General features: G+C 37.9%; 2 protein-coding genes across 2 annotated transcripts in view; one reads left to right on the top strand and one right to left on the bottom strand.

Moving 5' to 3' along the window:
* Positions 1-16,099, bottom strand: part of Cftr (CF transmembrane conductance regulator) — a 272,563-nt gene extending 256,464 nt beyond the window's left edge. The window contains exons 1-2 of the mRNA XM_063285515.1: positions 15,890-16,099; positions 15,558-15,691 (exon numbers count right to left, since the gene is read on the bottom strand). The gene's annotated coding sequence lies outside the window, so the exon portion shown is untranslated. The remainder of the gene's footprint in view (positions 1-15,557; positions 15,692-15,889) is intronic.
* Positions 16,100-16,206: 107 nt separating this feature from the next.
* The window catches only part of Asz1 (ankyrin repeat, SAM and basic leucine zipper domain containing 1), a 55,604-nt gene continuing 53,576 nt past the window's right edge, over positions 16,207-18,234 (top strand). The window contains exons 1-2 of the mRNA NM_130750.1: positions 16,207-16,330; positions 16,760-16,859. Of these exons, the coding sequence (NP_570106.1) occupies positions 16,226-16,330; positions 16,760-16,859 (205 nt within the window). The 5' untranslated portion in view covers positions 16,207-16,225. The remainder of the gene's footprint in view (positions 16,331-16,759; positions 16,860-18,234) is intronic.

The raw sequence follows: 18,234 nt of genomic DNA, 5'->3' as shown, positions 1-18,234 counted from the left end.
ATACAGGCCCTAAGAGAACACAAATGCCATCCCAGGTTACTGTATCCTGCAAAACTCTCAATTAACATAGATGGAGAAACCAAGATATTCCATGACAAAACCAAATTTACACAATATCTTTGTACAAATCCAGCATTACAACGGATAATAAATGGCAAAGCCCAACATAAGGAGGCAAGCTACACCCTAGAAAAAGCAAGAAACTAATGCCTAGGCAACAAAACAAAGAGGAGAAAAGCACACAAACATAATCTCACATCAAAATATGAATATAACAGGAAGCAATAATCACTATTCCTTAATATCTCTCAACATCAATGGTCTCAACTCCCCAATAAAAAGACATAAATTAACAAAAGGATACACAATGAGGACGCTGCATTCTGCTGCCTACAGGCAACACACCTCAGAGACAAAGATACACACTACCTCAGAGTGAAAGGCTGGAAAACAATTTCCAAGCAAATGGTCTGAAGAAACAAGCTGGAGTAGCCATTCTAATATCGAATAAAATTTTCAATTTTCTTCTAAAAGTCATCAAAAAAGATAAGAAAGGACACTTCATATTCATCAAAGGAAAAATACATCAAGATGAACTCTCAATCCTAAATATCTATGCTCCAAATACACGGGCACCTACATACGTAAAAGAAACCTTACTAAAGCTCAAAACACACATTGCACCTCACACAATAATAGTAGGAGATTTCAACACTCCACTCTCATCAATGGACAGACCATGGAAACAGAAATTAAATAGAGACATATAGACAGACTAAGAGAAGTCATGAACCAAATGGACAGAACAGATATTTATAGAACATTCTATCCTAAAGCAAAAGGATATGCATTATTCTCACCACTTCATGATACTTTCTCCAAAATTGACCATATAATTGGTCATAAAACAGACCTCAACAGATACAGAAAGATAGAAATCATCCCATGCGTGCTATCAGACCACCACGGGGTAAAGCTGATCTTCAAAAACAATAAGGGAAGAATGCCCACATATACATGGAAGTTGAACAATGCTCTACTCAATGATAACCTGGTCAAGGAAGAAATAAAGAAAGAAATTAAAGACTTCTTAGAATTTAATGAAAATGAAGGTACAAAATACCCAAACTTATGGGACACAATGAAAGCTGTGCTAAGAGGAAAACTCATAGCTCTGAGTGCCTGCAGAAAGAAACAGGAGAGAGCATATGTCACCAGCTTGACAGCACACCTAAAAGCTCTAGAACAAAAAGAAGCAAATACACCCAGGAGGAGTAGAAGGCAGGAAATAATCAAACTCAGAGCTAAAATCAATCAAGTAGAAACAAAAAAAGGACCATAGAAAGAATCAACAGAACCAAAAATTGGTTCTTTGAGAAAATCAACAAGATAGATAAACCCTTAGCCAGACTAAAGAGAGGACACAGAGAGTGTGTCCAAATTAACAAAATCAGACATAACTACAGAATCAGAGGAAATTCAAAAAAATCATCAGATCCTACTACAAAAGCCTATATTCAACAAAACTTGAAAATCTGCAGGAAATGGACAATTTCCTAGACAGATACCAGGTACTGAAGTTAAATCAGGAACAGATAAACAATTTAAACAGCCCTATAACTCCTAGTAATAATGAAATAGAAGCAGTCATTAAAGAAAAAAAGAGCCCAGGTCCAGACGGGTTTAGTGCAGAATTCTATCAGACCTTCATAGAAGACCTCATTCCAATACTATCCAAACTATTCCACAAAATTGAAACAGATGGAGCACTACCGAATTCCTTCTATGAAGCCACAATTACTCTTATACCTAAACCACACAAAGACACAACAAAGAAAGAGAACTTCAGACCAATTTCCTTTATGAATATCGATGCAAAAATACTCAATAAAATTCTGGCAAACTGAATCCAAGAGCACATCAAAAAAATCATCCACCATGATCAAATAGGCTTAATCCCAGGCATGCAGGGATGGTTTGATATACAGAAAACCATCAGCACGATCCATTATATAAACAAACTGAAAGAACAAAACCACATGATCATTTCATTAGATGCTGAGAAAACATTTGACAAAATTCAACACCCCTTCATGATAAAAGTCCTGGAAAGAATAGGAATTCAAGGCCCATACCTAAACATAGTAAAAGCCATATACAGCAAACCAGTTGCTAACATTAAACTAAATGGAGAGAAACTTGAAGCAATCCCACTAAAATCAGGGACTAGACAAGGCTGCCCACTCTCTCCCTACTTATTCAATATAGTTCTTGAAGTTCTAGCCAGAGCAATCAGAAAACAAAAGGAGATCAGGGGGATACAGATTAGAAAAGAAGAAGTCAAAATATCACTATTTGCAGATGATATGATAGTATATTTAAGTGATCCCAAAAGTTCCACGAGAGAACTACTAAACCTGATAAACACCTTCAGCAAAGTGGCTGGGTATAAAATTAATTCAAATAAATCAGTAGCCTTCCTCTACACAAAAGAGAAACAAGCCGAGAAAGAAATTAGGGAAGTGACACCCTTCATAATAGTCCCAAATAATATAAAATACCTCGGTGTGAATTTAACCAAGCAAGTAAAAGATCTGTACAATAAGAACTTCAAGACTCTGAAGAAAGAAATTGAAGAAGACCTCAGAAGATGGAAAGATCTCCCATGCTCATGGATTGGCAGGATTAATATAGTAAAAATGGCCATTTTACCAAAAGCGATCTACAGATTCAATGCAATCCCCATCAAAATACCAATCCAATTCTTCAAAGAGTTAGACAGAACAATTTGCAAATTCATCTGGAATAACAAAAAACCCAGGATAGCTAAAACTATCCTCAACAATAAAAGGAATTCAGGGGGAATCCCTATCCATGAACTCAAGCAGTATTACAAAGCAATAGTGATAAAAAATGCATGGTATTGGTACAGAGACAGACAGATAGACCAGTAAAATAGAATTGAAGACCCAGAAATGAACACACACACCTATGGTCACTTGATTTTTTACAAAGGGGCCAAAACCATCCAATGGTAAAAAGACAGCATTTTCAGCAAATGGTGCTGGTTCAACTGGAGGTCAATATGTAGAAGAATGCAGATTGATCCATGCTTATCACCCTGTACAAAGCTTAAGTCCAAGTGGATCAAGGACCTCCACATCAAACCAGATACATTCAAACTAATAGAAGAAAAAGTAGGGAAGCATCTCGAACACATGGGCACTGGAGAAAATTTCCTGAACAAAACACCAATGGCTTATGCTCTAAGATTCAGAATCGACAAATGGGATCTCATAAAACTGCAAAGATTCTGTAAGGCAAAGGACACTGTGGTTAGGACAAAACGGCAACTAACAGATTGGGAAAAGATCGTTACCAATCCTACAACAGATAGAGGCCTTATATCCAAAATATACAAAGAACTCAAGAAGTTAGACCGCAGGGAGACAAATAACCCTATTAAAAAATGGGGTTCAAAAAATGGTTGGAACTGGAAAATATCATCCTGAGTGAGCTAACCCAATCACAGAAAGACATACATGGTATGCACTCATTGATAAGTGGCTATTAGCCCAAATGCTTGAATTACCCTAGATCCCTAGAACAAACGAAACTCAAGACGGATGATCAAAATGTGAATGCTTCACTCCTTCTTTAAATGAGGAAAAAGAATACCCTTGGCAGGGAAGGGAGAGGCAAAGATTAAAACAGAGACTGAAGGAACACCCATTCAGAGCCTGCCCCACATGTGGCCCATACATATACAGCCACCCAATTAGACAAGATGGATGAAGCAAAGAAGTGCAGATCGACAGGAGCCGGATGTAGATCACTCCTGAGAGACACAGCCAGAATACAGCAAATACAGAGGCGAATGCCAGCAGCAAACCACTGAACTGAGAATAGGTCCTCTATTGAAGGAATCAGAGAATGAACTGGAAGAGCTTGAAGGGGCTCGAGACCCCAAAATGCCAAGCAACCAGAGCTTCCAGGGACTAAGCCACTACCTAAAGACTATACATGGACTGACCCTGGACTCTGACCCTATAGGTAGCAATGAATATCCTAGTAAGAGCACCAGTGGAAGGGGAAGCCCTGGGTCCTGCTAAGACTGAACCCCCAGTGAACTAGTCTATGGGGGGAGGGCGGCAATGGGGGGAGGGTTGGGAGGGGAACACCCATAAGGAAGGGGAGGCTGGAGGGGGATGTTTGCCCGGGAAACCGGGAAAGGGAATAACACTCGAAATGTATATAAGAAATACTCAAGTTAATAAAAAAAGAAAGAAAGAAAGAAAAAAATGGGGTTCAGAGCTAAACAAACAATTCACAGCTGAGGAATGCCGAATGGCTGAGAAACACCTAAAGAAATGTTCAACATCTTTAGTCATAAGGGAAATGCAAATCAAAACAACCCTGAGATTTCACCTCACACCAGTGAGAATGGCTAAGATCAAAAACTCAGGTGACAGCAGATGCTGGCGAGGATGTGGAGAAAGAGGAACACTCCTCCATTGTTGGTGGGATTGCAAACTGGTACAACCATTCTGGAAATCAGTCTGGAGGTTCCTCAGAAAATTGGACATTGAACTGCCTGAGGACCCAGCTATACTTCTCTTGGGCATATACCCAAAAGATGCCCCAACATATAACAAAGGCACATGCTCCACTATGTTCATAGCAGCCTTATTTATAATAGGCAGAAGCTGGAAAGAACCCAGATGCCCTTCAACAGAGGAATGGATTCAGAAAAAGTGGGACATCTACACAATGGAATATTACTCTGCTATCGAAAACAATGACTTTATGAAATTCATAGGTAAATGGATGGAACTGGAAAATATCATCCTGAGTGTGGTAACCCAATCACAGAAAAACTCACATGGTATGCACTCATTGATAAGTGGCTAATTCAAATGCTTGAATTACCCTAGATGCACAGAACACATGAAACTCAAGAAGGATGACCAAAATGTGAATGCTTCACTCCTTCTTTAAAGGGGGAACAAGAATACCCTTGGCAGGGAATAAGGAGGCAAAGTTTAGAACAGAGGCAGAAGGAACACCCATTCAGAACCTCCCCCACATGTGACCCATACATATACAGCCACCCAATTAGATAAGATGGATGAAGCAAAGAAGTGCAGGCTGACAGGAACCGGATGTAGATCTCTCCTGAGAGACACAGCCAGAATACAGCAAATACATAGGCGAATGCCGGCAGCAAATCACTGAACTGAGAACGGGACCCCCGTTGTAGGAATCAGAGAAAGGACTGGAAGAGCTTGAAGGGGTTCAAGACCCCATATGAACAATAATGCCAACCCACCAGAGCTTCCAGGGACTAAACCACTACCCAGAGACTATACATGGACTGACCCTGGCCTCCAACCTCATAGGTAGCAATGAATAGCCTAGTAAGAGCACCAGTGGAAGGGGAAGCCATTGGTCCTACCAAGACTGAACACCTAGTGAACGTGATTGTTGGGGGGAGGGTAGTAATGGGGGAAGGATGAGGAGGGGAACACCCATATAGAAGGTGAGTGGGAAGGGTTAGGGGGATGTTGGCCCAGAAACCAGGAAATAACAATTGAAATGTAAATAAGAAATACTCAAGTTAATAAAGATTAAAAAAAAAAGAAAAGAAATGGAAGTACTCAGGGAAGAACTAGATACTGAAGCAAACCTGAGGCTCTATCACATTGATATGCTTTTCCCAATGGAAAACAGGTAACCTTCACCCACAAAACCATTGGTAAATATTCTGGAGGGCTAGTCTAGCAATGGCCTTGAAGGATCAGGGCTCTGTAACCGTACTTAAGGAAAGGACCACCATCCTTATTATCTCTGCTTAAAGTTTCCTGTGTTTAGTGCCTTATTAATTATTGGTGATTAAGTAAATACTAGTGTTCAGGCCAAGCTGTTCTTCATATAGAATATTTCCAATAAGAATCTTTGTATTAAATGACTATAGTCCTACATAATTAGCCAATGTTATGTTTAATAAAACCACAATTCTCAGGAAAAAAAGATTTTAGATCTTTTATCTTTTTCAGTATTCCTCTGCTGATTTATTAAAATGTTCCAATGTTAAATTTTATAATCTCTGGAACTTAAAGTAATACATTAAAAACACCCTCTTCTCATATATATGTTTCCTGGACACTTACTGCATCTTTTTTACTCCTGTGTGTTCATAATTTATTTCATAGTAAGATAAATTAAGCCATGGTTTTTCAACCAATAGTTGAGCAAATTTTTGTTTTTTAATAAAATTTTAACAAATTTCAAGAAAAATTTAGCATGGTCAATAGTAAGATATTAGTCACTGTGTAAACAGTAATACTGATGATCAGAGAGGAACAGCAAAAACAGAATTGAGAAAAATAAGTGGAAGGAGAGAACAATTAAGGATACAGGAGGATATAACATATCTCCAATCAGGATTGAATGAGAAGAAGGAAGACATTAAGGAAATTTAATCACATAACCTAAAACAGCTTGGGAGGCTAATCAAAGAAATTTCTCAGCTCCATCCAACCTGTGCCCACTGGTAGAACATACCTAAATGAAACAGTGGAGTGGAGGCAGACACTTACTGAGTTGGATAGAGCAGTCTACAAAGTTGCACACAGATAATAGAATATTTATATGTAGTCACTAGTGTGAGAGCAGATGCAGATTTACTATGTAGACACTGACCTAAGCACAGGTACAGACTGTCTCTGCATCATCATTTGCATGTATGAAGGTAAATTATCTCTATGTGGTTGCTGAGTGTACACAGATATAGACAAGCACATGTGCTTGGGGTGCAAATTGACTGTGTGTGGTCACATGATGGGCACAGGTGCATGTCTCTATGCAGTCACTGTCTTTCATACCTGCTCATCCTGTCCTTAGGCGCTCTTACTTTTCCTTGACTATTTGGATTTGTATATTTTGATAGGTTTGAGAGCAAAACCTTTTGTGGTACTAAGCTTCTTGTGTTTATCTCTGTTGTTTGCCAGGCAACCAGAGGTGTGGTTCCTGAGCCAGGAGGTGGACATTACACTGGTAGGTGTTTTACAGGCTCTACATCTTGAAAGGGACTGTTAGAAAGTTTTTCAAGCCCTCATCTCATTAAAGATAAGAAGAGTTCATGGGTCTCATTCTAGTCTATAGTTCAGTCTATATTTTTAAATATGAAATACTGTACACTTCAGGTTCTGAGTTTTTACCCTCTAAGTAGAGGTATTTTATACACCAGGATTCAGAGAACAGAAACTTCCCTGAGTTCCCATGGTGAGCTGGATAGATAGCTTTGCATCTAGATTACCTGGTTTCTAATTCAGTGGAAGCTTTTTCAAAAATGGTTTTCACAGCTGCTCTGCAAAAATGAAGAGTAAAGGGATTTTCCTAATATCTAAAAACTCTACAGAAGCCGAGATGCCTGTGTGTGTCAACAGAACACACGCCCATTGACACATTCTGTATTGGTTGTGTTGTTAAAGTCTCTGACTTGGACTTTGCCTCAACCTTCATTCTCATTCATTCTCATTCTCATCTCCCCCTCCCTCCCTTCTGCTTTCTTCCCCCTCTCTCCCCTATGTAAATTATTACCTGGTTATCCAGAGTACTGAGAGTAGGGGATACATTCCCCAGGACTTTCTTTTATTTTATCTTAAGCTGAAGTTGCAACCATTTGTGATTGTTCTTACTCAGCTTAGAGAATGCAAGACACAGAGTCCAAACAGGTCCTTCTGTTCTGCTATTCTTTTGCTTCCTGTTTCCTTGCTACTGAAACTAAAGTGTTTTTCCTTTATGACCCATTTCGTGGGATAGCTGTTCTCCATGAATTACCAGTCTACTGAGAAACACTAGTAGCTGCTGTGTGGATATTGTTGGTCATCTTTCTTCCATAACAAAAAGGATTTCTTTTCAAAATTGTAAATAATCGGTGGAATTATAATTCATAAACTATGGCATCTTAGAGACAACTGTCAAGAAACAGAAAGATTCCTGGAGCTCACTGGCCTGCCAGCCTAGTCTAATTGCTGACTTTCTGGTTCAAAATGGACAGTAGACAGTATGAGAAACATCTGACATCTGCCTTCATCTTCATCTTCACACACACACACACACACACACACACACACACACACACATACACACACACACACACACACACGGGGGTGGGGGGGAGTATTATCCTAAAGAAAAAATGTCTATCCTACTTGATATCTAGTAAAAATAAGAATGGTCTGATACCATGTAAACCTAGGTTTAAGGTCCAGTAACCTTTGATACAGTCTCAAAAGAAAAAGTTCCTTTTCTCTTTTTTGCTATGTGTCTACTACCTGCATGTAGTACCTGCAGAAGCCAGTGATGATATTGGATCCTTTGGAACTAGATGGAGTTACAAAGAGCTGCTGGCCACTATGAGGGTTCAGGTAAATGATTTTAAATGCCTCCTTGCCTCCTTTGCCTTTTATCATTGTTGATTTTTTTATTAAAGAACTTATCACTCCTGATGTTTAATTATGGACTTATTTGTTTCTCTTGCTACACTGAAAACATTCTGAGATCAAGACTCTTACCTGATTTCCTCTTCCCCTGACTATATTGTGAAGATGAATTCTAATAATTAGAAATATGTTAAACAATTTTATGTCTCCAACACTAATAAATTTCAGAGAGGATTATGATTTTTAAAATCACAGTGTTTTTCTTTTTAATTTCTGAAAAGTGAACCTAATGTACTCCTAAAGGACAGAACAGAACTACAAAATTGTCATAGCATTCATTTCAAAGGCAAATCTGCCACAAATTACAACAGCACTATTTGTCATGGTTAGAATGAGTGGCATTAGCTAATCACCACTAATGGCTGAGCCAAAGCCTAAAAGTTCTCCGTAGGAATCAGGAAAAACCTGAACTGGGGTAGGATGTGTGCCTGGCATGCAACTGCTTATGTCCGCCGTCTTTCTCCAGTCTCCTGTCATCACTGAACCAAGCAGAACACTGTGGTCTTCAATGTTAAGTAGTTCTCTGATCTAGTCAACGGTAAGTAGTTTTCTGATGCATTCCAGGAAGTCCCCTTGGGCAATTCCCAAATATTTTCAGACAAAAACCTACTTACTAATTTCTTATCTGGCCAGAAATAAAACTTGTGATTTACCTGTAAATGAATCATAGTTGGTTCTCTGTTAAAGTTTCCATTAAAAAGATGAAATCTTTGGAAAGGGATGTATCCCTCTAATGTGAGTAAATCACACAGTAGAAATAAGGACCTCCCAGAGGTGAGAGGTCTTGGGCGGGGTGTTAAAAATGTTCCCAGTCAGATCTTACCCCTATATTTAGAGACAGAAAGCCATGGTTATCATACTTAGATAATTGTGGGCTGTTTATATAAAATCTTTCTATATCTGAGTTTTCTCATTTAAAAAATGAAGAACTAATATCACCTGGAGAGAAACTACTGCAACATGAACTGTATGAGCTAAAATGCTCAGAAAAGTATCCTAATGCAGGAGAGTGCTGCAGCTGTGATGCTATAGATGCTGTAGTAGTGTCTGAAAGTTTACTCCAGCCAGGTAGGTGGCCTTTGAAGAATACTTTTAACTGCCTGTGCCTTACATTTCTTCTGTAAAACTTGTGTAGCATCTATTCTAATAGGACTGTATGGGGCTAGCTAACTTAACATATATAAAACTCTTGGGCACTGACTAGAAAAAGCACTATAAAATGAAGATGACTGTTAATGTTGCTCAATTATTATTATCATTGTGAGTTTTGATTTAATAGAACATTTTGAAGCATTGCTTATTTGATAACTATTTTTATGCCCCATTAGCACTCCATTTTCTCTGTTGTTTCTAAAAGGAATCATAGGTCAGCCCTCTGGCTCCCTAATTTCAACATCTTTTTTGCATTTTGTCTATTCTTATATCTAAAGAAGGTGAATTCTAAAATTCTAAAATTATATATATATATATCTCCATGACCAATTTTATTTAATTTCTTAAAATGATTAGCTTGAGGTCCAGTTTTAACCTGAAGGCATTCAAAAACTCCATTATAGCTTTTCACTATTTCTATTTTGGCTCCATAAAAAATGTATTCAAAACTTTTTTTCTCACAATGAGAACTGTGGAATTACTAATGCAAATCTCATGGTAGAATATTAAAGACAAAAATTTACCATATGCATGGAGTTTCTATAACACAAAAAGGCACCCTTCTAGAATTAGAGGTTGGTTTAAAAGTATGGAGAAGCTGATATCTGACATCAGGAATAAATAAACATAGCTGGACATGGTGGCCCAGGGCTGTAATCCCTGCACATGGACAGAGAAGCAGAGAGATGGTGAGTTCCAAGGCAGCCTGAGGAACACAGTGAGTTCCAGGTCAGTTTGAACTACAGAGAAATAGCTTCAAAACACTAAATTTAAAAATGTAAACAAATTCAAGTCACTACAAAAGATTAAACAAATGACTGAGAAACTTTTGAAGACATTTGCTATCCTGAGCCACCAGAGAAATACAAAATAAAACTGCTTTGAAATTTCATCTTCCCTCAGTCAGAATGGCTATAATCAAAATCCTCCCAAAAATACTGGTATAACTATGAAGAAAGGACAACACATATTGAATGCTGGTAGAGAGAGCAAGCTGGTTCAGCCACTATGAAAATCTGTGTGGAGCTTTCTCAAAAAGCTATAAATAGATCTACCACATGATCCTGTTAGACCACTCTTGGTCATATACCCAAATGACTTCTATCCTACTACAGAGAAACCTGCTCATCCATATTTGTTGTTGCTCTAGTCATAATAGCCAAGAAATGAAAACAGCCTTGATATAGTCAATTGATTAATGAATAATGAAAACAGGATATATTTACATAATAGCTATTAAGAAAAATGAAATTATGAAATTCACAGGTAAGTAGATGGACCTGGAAACAAGTATTCTGTGAGGTAGACTAGACTCAGAAAGACAAACATCTTGTGTTTCCTCTCATTTGTGGATGTTAGCTGTGAATCTTTGGATATATATGTTCCATTTGGAATACTCACTGAGAGCAGAAACTTAGTAAAAACCTATGGGGGGAGGGATTCAATAGAACGGAAGGGAGGAAGATGCAGTGGGATAAAGGCTTGAATGAAATTATAGAAAGGATTAAATTGGAGTGTAGGGTGGGAGGGCAGGATTAAAAAATTGAATGTAGGTAGGTAGAAATAAATAACACCAAAGACCATTGGAAAAATCCATATGGAAATGCACCTAATACTAGAGTGAGGCAGACAGGCAGGCAGACACACAGTGGGGGTGGGGGCATGGGCATGTGTCTGTGTTTGTGTGTTAAAACAGTTATCCTATAATGGGATTTTCAAAAACCTACTGGATACCACAGGCTAAATTAAAAAACAAAAAATAAAAAAAAACAAAACAAACAAACAAAAAAAAACATTGCAAAGGTGTTGACCAGTGAGGTCTCAAATGTAACAGATTTTGGCCAATCCTATTGGTTACCCTCTGAAACATAACAGCAAGACCGTATTGCTGAAGACAAAGACATGCTGTACTTCAGTCACAATTCATGGAGATAACAGGCTGGTATGGTCCTGACCTAGAAGCTTCACTCCTACTAGCTGTCTTTCATATTGCTGGAAGATGTTATACATGCTACCAAAAAAGAAAAGACATTGTTAATATTTCACTGATGTGACCCATGCCAGTTACAATTATATTGGCTTGGCAATGCCCACTGCTGCAATAGTGGCATGAATATCATAGGCATAAACAACCACTGTCTGTTTAGATTTAAGTCCTATTCCATAAGATAAAACCCAATGGCATCAATGTCAGTTTAAGAATCTATGGTTAGGTGGGTTATAGGCCACAGGGGAGAACCCACTGTCGTTATTCTGCTAAATGGACATAATATTAACCAACTCTAAATTTTATACATAAATTAATATTTTCAACCCTCATCAGAGAAGCTTCTATTTGCAGTAGACAGTAATTAACACAATAGCCACAACTGACCAAGATGCAATTAAGAGACTATAGGATGCTTACCCCTACATGGGACATCCATAGCACATCCTCTTCTCCCAAAGCTCATGGATAATTACATAAGAGAAGGTGGAAAGACTGTAAAAGCCAGAGGTAGTAGAGGAATATAAGGAAACAGTGTCTCCATACACACAAAGCAGTTCATCATATAAACTCAGTGATTGTAACAGCATTCACAATCCCCATGTAAACTCAGACCAGATCAAAGCCCATCATAGAGATGGAAGTTTGGCATAAAATCCAACCCCTAGCTGAAGAGCTATTGGTAGCTGATAGCTGCTGGGAGAGGGGGAGTCAGTTTCCTCTAACAGAATCATCAGCTCCTGGCCATTCGGCCAAGTTCCAAGAAGGACATACATTCTTGAGCATCATATTTTGGAACTGATATATTTGAGATCATAAACTGGAACTGATGGTTGAAAAAAGAAGAAACAAAAATGGTACAGGTTTGGGTGTGTAGGGAAATGGGGGGGAATCTGAAATGACTGGTAGGATGAATATGAACAAAACACACTATGAATGCTCCAAAGAATGAAATTTTGTAAGAAAAAGAAAAGACATAAGTTCCAGTACATGACAGAAATAAATGTAAATAGGTCCTAAGACATTGAAGAAGATAAAGATTAGTCTACAATGGCGGCTAAACTGGAGTATACATGCTAGGCTCAATTTATAGATGTTAACAAATCACAGAACATGTTACAAGTTGAGGAGCGAGAGTTACTTGAAGCAGATGAAGCAGAAGTGTAGAGCCTACTGAGGTCCTGAGCAACTAGTCGATAAGGACCAACACCATCTGAATACAGCATTGGCAAGGATAACATGAAAGTAGCACTTATCGAATAAATGGAAGGACCAGGGCAGATATGGAGACAGTCTGGAGAAAACAGCATAAAAGTAATAATAATGTTAGTTAAAGTTTAAGTTGAAAGCATTAAAATTTGGCAACAAACTGAATGTGTCAGACAGTGGAAAAGAATACAGAGATATCTGCTAAAAGGCTAGACATTCTCCCTGGGAATCAGCTATTTCTCAAACTAACTCAATAGAAGATATTATTTATAATCAAATTAAAGGCTAACTTCAATAAATTATACATATATATAACATATATAAGTTATGTATGAAACTTCTCTAAATAATCTAATAATAAAATATAAAGAACAAAATTATGTCAGTTACAGGAATATGGAAGAACCTGGAGATGTTACTAAGCAAATTAAGCCAGTCTCAGAAAGATAATCATTTCATGTTTTATTTAGGAATTCTTGATTTTATACAGACATAAAGTCATGTATGTATAGTAACAAGAAAATAGAAACAAAATTTTTTATCACAATGAAGAGAATTATGGAGAAAGAATATGGTCAAAGGTTCATATCCCTATATGAACATGTCCTAATACAATGTATTATCAGTGTACAATGAAAAGCAGAGAACCTGAAAAGACGGAGGCATTTGATTGATTTTATAGTAAAATCTAGTATCACAGCAGACAAAAGTACACCCATCACATAATCCTCTCTTCACAAAACTGTAGCATCAGGCCTTTGTTTTGATCCAAATATGGCAAAGATTAGAATAAATTATGTTATTTCCTAAATAATATTATCCTAATTCCATTGACTTTATCTTGCAGCTTTGTCCAATCTCAGTTGGCCACAGTGTGCTTGCATGGTGATAACCCTAGGTCCATTTTCCTGTTCCATTAAGCTATACTATAAAGTCATGAATGCAAGGATAAATAGTCTTGAAATCTAGTAAAGTAATTCTCACTTTATTCTTCCTTTTCTCAGAATGTTCTCAAGTACTCTAGTTCATTTGCTTTTCCATATAAGTTTTAGAATAATACAATCTGTACTTACAAATTCTCTTGTTAAATAAATCGCAAAGCCTTTCAAACAAGTTTTATATAAATAATTTTCAACTGATAAGTTAAGCTTTCCTGAGCCCCTTCTTAAACAGCCACCCACCTCTTTTAAAGCTTCTCTTGGCCATTTGGTTTTTAATTAATTTAGGGATATTCACCATATCTTCATATTTATCCTGCAATTTGCTACCATCTTAGTAAATAACAACAGTAACTGTTTAAACAAAAAAAATTAATAAAAGGGATAGAGCATTTATAATACACACACATACACACCATCTTCCAATGCCTTAAAAATATTTTAGCATTCATGTAGTCATGAAGTAACATCCAGTATCGTGGCCCACAAAAGCACACCCATCATAATCTCTTCACAAACATCCAGCTTCAGGCCTCTGTTTCTGTTCAGTTGATACAGTCTAGGTGTCTTAAGTTTGTTTTCTCTGCCATTTAAAGAATTAAAAGGCAGGGGGAAAAAAACCTGAAGCACAATAGGTAGCAGCAGAGAAATCTCAAGCACTGTAAACAGAACCAGCAGTTGAAGGAAAGTACTTATTGGGGGTTAGGAAACACACAGATGCAGCAGACACAGAGAAAAAGTCCCTCTGCAAAGGGTGGTGGTGGAGGACACTTCAAAGGGAGAAAGAGGCTAAATAAATTATTAAAGGGCACACAGCTACAGCTAATAATTCTACCAGTAAAGAATCTAACTGATTTGATTCCAAGAATTAACCGCGCTTATTTATTTGCTTTGGGGGCACTAATAGTCTTCAACAGTCTTGTTTGGTTCTGTAGATACTCTCTCCTGGTTAAGATATGGCCTCCATTAGGTACCATGGTTTGTCTTTAATGCTGTGTCCTCTAAAGCCTAGTTCTGCACTGTAGGTGGCTGTGGTAGTGTGTGACTTTAGGTGAGTATAATTGCGGTGTGTGTCGTTAAGCAGGTGACTCGGAGGTCAAGGCAAGAGAATCCAAAAATTATAATACACCTTTGCTGTATAGTAAACCTGAAACACACACTACAATTGTGTCAGGCTATACTTAATGATCCATATTTATTCAATTGATACATTTAGAAAGACTAGTCTTCCTGACTCCCCCAAACTATCTTTGAGAATCACTTTAGTGATTTGCTATAAAAACAAACAAATAAAAACATTCAAGTGAGTTCTCAGTGGTTCTCAACCTTCCTAATGCTGCAACACTTTAATAAAGTTCCTATATTATAACCCCCAACAATAAAATTATTTTGTTGCTACTTTAACTGTAATTTTGCTACTGTTATGTGTCATAACATAAATATCTGTTTTCTGCTGGTCTTAGGTGACCTGTGTGAAAAGGTTGCTTGACCTCACCAGAGGTTACAACCCACAGGTCGAGAACACTGTTGAAGCAAAAGTACATAAATAAATAAATAAATAAATAAATAAATAAATAATAAATATCAAGAAAGAATGGTACCTGCCTAGTTTGCTTTTAAGACACTGAGATATTCTATTTTTTTAACCAATCGATGTGTGTCTGTGTGTGTGTGTGTGTGTGTGTGTGTGTGTGTGTTTGTGTTCTAAGATAATAGGTGTGTCATCAACATTCTATCAATATGATATAGAAAAGTGGGACTGACCTTCAGCTGCCTTCACCTGAAGTTGATGGTATTACTTGCTCTCTGGATATCTGAATCATCCTGTTCTTCCAAGGTTTCTGATTCTCTCTTCCCCCATATTCTCCTCTCATGACTGACGTTTTGTGCTAGGACATCTACGAGTTACAGCAGAAGAATGTTTTGAGAGTTGGGTTTCCAATTCTAAGCTGAGACCTCTGATGGCATGGAAGTCAAAGAATAGAAGCAAGAATGGGGTAATTACTCATCTCAGCCTTCTGGCAGCTTCTGGAAAGTCCCTGTGATATTCGTTCATGACATATTCTAGCAAAATTTCAAATAACAGTCCTTCTCACCCAGCAAACTGTTCATGGCGAGAAAAACTCAGCTGTACTTAGCTCCTTCATGCATTCTTTGAAGTTCAAGAATGTAATTAAACTTTTTTTTTAAATGAAACAAAGTCCCTTAAAGCAATTGGAAGTATCATGGAGGAGCAGAGCGAAGCCGTGGGCTTTCGTGAGGTGTGAGGCCATCAGGTTCCGGTGTGAAAGGCCAGCTCCCTCACATGCAGTAGGTAGGAGAAGGAAGTGACAGTGAGCGGCTCTGCGCCTGCGCCAAAGGCCCCAGGCGCTTGCGCAAGGTCACGCTCCCACTCTGATAGTGCGCAGGCGCCCAAAGAACAGCTTGGGGCCATGGCGGCGGGCACGCTGAGGGGCTTGGCAGTGGCTGGTGGAGGCGAGAGCAGCGATAGTGAGGATGACGGCTGGGATATTGGGTATCTCGACCGGTCCTCTCAGGTAGTGGAAAAGGCAACTTCTGGACTGCACCCGTTTGGGGCCTCCCGTGGCTTTCGGAAGCTAGGCCCAGACGTGTGAACCCAGCTTTTCCCCTCGTGCCCAGCTCCCTAACTTTCTCCCAGAGTTTTGGATTACGCGCGTTTCAGGTTATTAAGCAAACCAGCAAAATGCTCTGTTGTTTACGAACTGCGGTTTTCATCAGTTGCATCCTTTAGGCCGCAGATTTCGCTTCACCTGGATTTGGCTCATGGTTGCCCATTTTCTTTAAAGATAAATTTAGACACCTATTCGTCACGTATTTCATTTGCTGGCCAAAGCAAAACGACCCTATGTAGTTTTTTTTGTTTTTTTTTTTTAATTAAAAAATGTTATTTCCTGATGTAAATGAAAATATACATTAACGAGAAATTTAACTTCCTGTTCTTTTAGAAATTAAAAAGGTCTTTACCCGTTGAAGAGAAGAACGAAACATTCAAGAAAGCACTGACCACCGGAGATATTTCCTTAGTGAAGGAACTCCTGGATTCTGGTGAGAGTTAGAGAATCCAGTCAAGTGAATCGTTGATAAGTTCATTAGAGCACCTTATTTTTTAAAGTTTGTGCCGTTTTTCCTAATGAGTGTTAATATATCAGTGTGTTACTCATGTCTTAGTTGGCTTTTTGTCTTCCTGACCTCTTTTCTTCACCTACCCTCTCATTTGGAATGAGTCTAGTAATTCCATTGGTTCTTGAACCTTTAAGAAGCCTGGCTCTGACTAATCTTACTCCCACCTTGATCATCTTTTTAAATATTTACTTTTCTATAATATGCTTCTTAAGTCTTTTAGGTTCTATTTCCTTCTACATTGTGTTTTGGTGGACTAAGGCCTGAGTCGAATATTGGAATGCGTATCTGGATATTCTAGTTTCAGGGCCTGCTCGAGGTTGATTCCTGGAGGATGTTGTTTAAGCTTTCAGAACGTCAGTTCCTTTATGGAAAATACAGTTTTACCCCAAGTCCCATAATGCTTTCTAATAGATTAAGTAAAATTTATTTTTAAATTATATACACATATAAATTAAATTGTTGACTCTGATCATTGAAATTATCCAAGGGCTAACAAGTGTTACAGCTACAAGATACAAAATACACACACACACACACACACACACACACACACACACACACACACAAGGTTATGGAAAACAACTGTCTTCTATGCTAGAACAATATAGAGTTTAATGAAAATACATCAATGCAAAACAGGATCAGGATTTGATTCCTAACCATGACATTTGATGGCTCTGTAATATTAAATAAGCTATTAAAGTTTAATAGCTTAAAGGTTTCAGTTTTCCCCTTTTTAAAAGGATAGCAGCACTATACTCAAGGTTGTTGAAACTAAAGTAAGAAAAACATGTAAATGAAGGCTAAGAATAAAGTTTGTGTCAATATTAGCTTAAGATATATAAACAATATGTAAGTCTTAGGTGTTATTTTTGTAACAAATGCAAAAGAAGAAGATCTGTCTCACTTTGTAAACAAATGCTGAACTTTGATATTCACCTGACAATGTTCAATAAGAGTTAAATAAGGAAATCTGAGGACTTGTAGTGAACATAATGATAATTAGGGAATAATAGGCAGACGTTTGATTCAGAAAAGAGAATTCATTCTCAGAATAGTGGGACTAGGAATGTAATGGAGGAACGTGAAGTACTAGGGGTTAGTTCGAGGAGAGGTTTTCAGCCTCTTATAAAGAGCCAGCTGCTAAGTAAGTGGTCAGCCATTTGAAATTTCTTTAATTATAATACATTTTAAAACTCATTTTAAAAAGCCAACTGTAAATGTATAGGTATAAGGAGAAAGGTCTTTTACTCTTTTGCTTCCACAAAGTAAGTATTAAATGTGATAATCAGTGAGA

The sequence above is a fragment of the Rattus norvegicus genome, chromosome 4 (assembly GCF_036323735.1).
Source record: "Rattus norvegicus strain BN/NHsdMcwi chromosome 4, GRCr8, whole genome shotgun sequence".
In the NCBI taxonomy this organism is placed as follows: Eukaryota; Metazoa; Chordata; class Mammalia; order Rodentia; family Muridae; genus Rattus; species Rattus norvegicus.
Note: the sequence above shows the minus strand (reverse complement) of the source record. Positions and strands in the feature narration are given on the sequence as shown.